At 40.0% G+C, this 4,029-nt stretch overlaps 1 protein-coding gene across 2 annotated transcripts in view; it reads right to left on the bottom strand.

Annotated features, from left to right (window-relative positions):
* phactr1 (phosphatase and actin regulator 1) overlaps nucleotides 1-4,029 on the bottom strand; it is a 34,670-nt gene that overhangs the window by 12,583 nt on the left and 18,058 nt on the right. For both annotated transcript variants that reach the window (XM_023428926.2, XM_023428925.2), the window contains exon 2: nucleotides 34-198. In XM_023428926.2, the coding sequence (XP_023284694.1) occupies nucleotides 34-198 (165 nt within the window). The remainder of the gene's footprint in view (nucleotides 1-33; nucleotides 199-4,029) is intronic.

Here is a 4,029-nt window from a genome sequence, read left to right on the forward strand (position 1 = left end):
GGGTGGGGGGTGGGGGGTGCGGTTGGTTCTCACCTGCAGACGTCTGCTTGAACTTCTCACTCTTCTTCTTCCTCCACTTCCAGGGTTTGAACAGACGTCCCAAGGTGGCGAATTTGCTGCGGCGGCGGATAGGAGGCGTGTGTGTGCCGGGGACCAGCGAATCAGAGCGCATCGCTGCCAACCTCTCCACCTCCTCAGCTGGAGAACAGAGTGAGGACAGCAGGGTCGTTAACGAGAAGGTGAAAAGCACTGTCACTAATATGTTTCTCTCCTTTTACCTGCAGCACAATAACAGTAGATATATTTATATATGATTGGGCAATTAACCAATGAGCAGCAGAAACTTAACTGATAATCAATCGTTTTTATAAACCAAACCTTTAATGGAAAAATATTCTGCAGATTCATCAATAATGAAAATAACCAGCAGTTGAACTCATTGCCCCCCCCCCCCCCGCCCAGTGACCCCTCGTTTGTCACGTGAAATCAATCCATCACCCATAAATTACACCTGTCTCATACTTCACAAGGGAAGTCTTCAGGAAAATCAATTCTGATTTAAACTGATTACATTTTTTTGATATTATTCGTTTCTATATTTAGAGGTTATATGAAAATAAAATAACACCAGTGTTGACATAAATGTGAGGGAGAAAAAGTTTTTTGCATTTATTAATATGTTATTTGTTGTTGCTTTGTCTGGTGCTTTCAACAAATTACTCCATTATCATGCTGCATATTTCCTTCAATAACTAGAAATAGATGATTGTTGACTCAAATGTTTCCCAGGGGGCTTTGCATTATCAAGTCAGGTAAAGCTCATTTGGATCGCTCTTCATCATGGTGAGAGAGAGAGAGAGACAGTGTCAGAATGGCTGCAACAAAACCTCCCACAGAGAAGAAGAAGCTCAGGAGGAAGTGAATGTGTGCAAGAAAACAAAACAGAAGACTGTAAACATCCATGACACACTTCTACTCCTCCTCCACCTTTTCCATTCAGTGACCCTGAGCTGCTCCCGCAGGGAGGGGTTTGAAGCCGGAGGCCGTTCAGTACAGCGTGCATTTAAATTGACACTTTTCCCATTACAAACACCATCCTGCTCTACGAGGCAGACTCTAACGCCAGCGGCGATGGATGAGGGAGAAACACAGGAAGCCAGCAGACAGCAGTGGATGTAAACACACACACACGAGCGTCAGCAGACACACACACGTTTACAAACAGAGGAAAAATACAAGTGGACGGATCCGAGTTGGCGTCTGTCTGGCAGATGATACAGGAACATTGGCTGCACGCACCACCAGAGCCAGCGACAATGACTTATACTTATGTGCGTCATACACACCTTTTATTTATATTTTTATAACTTTTTTTTTTTTAATTCTATTATTTTTCATTTATAATATGCTAGTTTTTATTGCCGAGTTGACCGGATTCTTGTCACACATTTCATTATACTGTTAACCTTGTGTAAACCTAAATAAGACAAATAAAGTTAAACTTGAACTCATGTAACAGAGAAGTTGCAGGTTCAATCACCTCAGTTAACAGCGACTACCCCAGCAGTGTGTTCAGACTGACATGGATCATAACACGTTCATACGTTGTCAAAGTTGGTCTAAACTTCTCTCAAGACTGCAAACTAACAGACCAATAAACGAACAGCAACAACCAGGACCGAAGCACGACCGCAGACTGACTCTCAACACAACCGTAGCTCCGTCTGTCAGATTTATGATCCTTGATCAAACAGCTCCTGACTCACATTAATATTTCTGATAATTTTAGACTCTTCTGTTTGGACCAGAACCGACAGCCGAAAATAAAACCTGAAAACAACGTCAGAGCAAAAACAAACGGTGAGACTGGAAACCAGTGAGCAGCTGCAGCCAAGAGGAGAGCTTGTTACAGGGGGGGTTATCAGTTTAAATCTGTTACAGCTCAGCAGCCACAACCGAGAAACCTTTCAACAACGTGCTATCCTCACCCCTAAACCCCCCCCCACCTCCCCTCGCCAAAACCTCCACCTCCCCTCCCAGCTGCTGCAGTGGGCGAGAGTCTGACTGACGTTGGTGGGTGTAACACTCAGGTGTGAAAGTCACAGCTAAACAGAAAACGTCTCTGCACCAGTAACAGAAGAGTTTCTCTCCATGTCTTTTCAGCAGCTGCACAACATTTATACAAATCTGAAGCACTGCTACTTTACTGCTCTCCTCATGCCTCCTTATACTTTTACTCACTTTACTTTACTGGTTATAATTTTACTTATAAAAACATATGATGGATTTATAAAATATGTTGCTTTACTATAAACTAAACAACTCAACTGCATATACAAGTAGACCTGAAAGAATTAGTCCATTAACAACAATTATTTCAGAATTAATTGGCAACTATTTTTCGTGTAAAAATGCAAAAACTTTTAATTGATCCAGCTGCTTTTCCTTCCAGTCATTTAAATCTAATCAAATTCATTTATTTCAAGTAATTTTCAGGTTTGGACAACCATTCAATTTATTCCATCAATTAGGCAAATAATCAGCATTAGATCCACCTCAACCAACTACAAAGGTAAGCTGCTGCTGAAGACATATTAATGCATGAGTGTTAAAAATCTAATGACAGACTCATATAAGGTCATTTTACTGTACAAGTTCCTGATTATACTTGTACACTTTTACTTGAGTATCATTATGCAGCATTAGTGGATTTGGATTCAGGGAGGTGAAGAGTAATCTTCCCTCTCGGCTCATCCCTGTCAAAATAAAACACCCCCCCCCCCAGCAGTGCCGTGTGAGTCAGAGGGCTCAGGCTCACTCACACTGTAGGGCCACATTCTTTCAGCCTGACCCCGGGTCTGTTATCTGACTACAGCCTCAAAACACTGACTCACTCAACAACAGCAGCCAAACAACTGTGATCCAGGTTCTTAGTCCACTCATGGAGTCTGGTTCAGAAATATGTCTTGGGTTTACTCAGAATGATTGACTGAAAATTAAATGGAAAACAATTTTGTTGATTGATTTGTTTAAGTTGTTTATCGAGTTCAAACTCCAAACATCACCTGGTTCCAGCTTCTTAAATGTGAACATCTATTACTTTTCTCTGCATCGCCGTAAATTGATTCTCTTTGGCCGGAAAAAACAAGCTGCATATTTGAATTTCTTTCATTGAATAAATAATTAATCAAATAAAAACATCAACAATAAAACTAAATAGGGCTGCAACTAACTACATTTTCTCTTAAAAAATGACTAAAATGATCCCTAATGGATTAATTGACTGATCATTGCAGATCTAAACTTAAGCATTAAGATCTTGGAAGACATTTAAATCAATTTATTGTACTTTTTCTACTAATTCAAAATCAGCTTTAGTAAAATAACAGTCACATCTGACGCTCAGAAAGATACTTGGGTCTTATTGAAACAGTGTATTACTATAATCAATCTTTTGCATGATTGTATTGATCTGTGGACAGGAAGGAATGCTGGAGAGAGATTTTCAAATTAAAATCAGCTGGTTGATGAACTGTACAAACTGTATGACGAGCTCTCAGTCTAACTGTGTTATTCAAGTCAAGGCAAAGAGAAGCCAAAGATGCTGAGAGTGTGATGACTCTGTTGTAAGTGCTTTAACAGAGAGTCAATACAATGATTAGTCAGTTGACAGAAAATTAATCAGCAGAGATGTTAGTAATTGATTGATAGTTTGAGTCATTTTTCAAGCACTAATATGGCACATGCTCTGTTCCATCATCTCTACTGTGAGATTTACTGATTTTGTTTGTTACGTATCTTCGAAGTTTGAACTGAAGACACCTCGAGCTCACCTGAACCTCAGGACATCTTTTAAACTGAACAGATAATAATTGATTTTAAAAAGACAAGAGATGAATGAACGGTGAACATGATCATTAGCTGCAGCTCTGATTAAGATCTGGGTCGATAAAGTCATTTAAAGCGACAGGTTATCAAATACTCTTCAGGTAAAAGTCCTGCACTCAAACATTTACACACACACACACA

Source organism: Seriola lalandi, unplaced genomic scaffold (genome assembly GCF_002814215.2).
Source record: "Seriola lalandi dorsalis isolate HSWRI2012SDOR001 ecotype SW California unplaced genomic scaffold, Sedor1 jcf7180002054885, whole genome shotgun sequence".
In the NCBI taxonomy this organism is placed as follows: domain Eukaryota; kingdom Metazoa; phylum Chordata; class Actinopteri; order Carangiformes; family Carangidae; genus Seriola; species Seriola lalandi.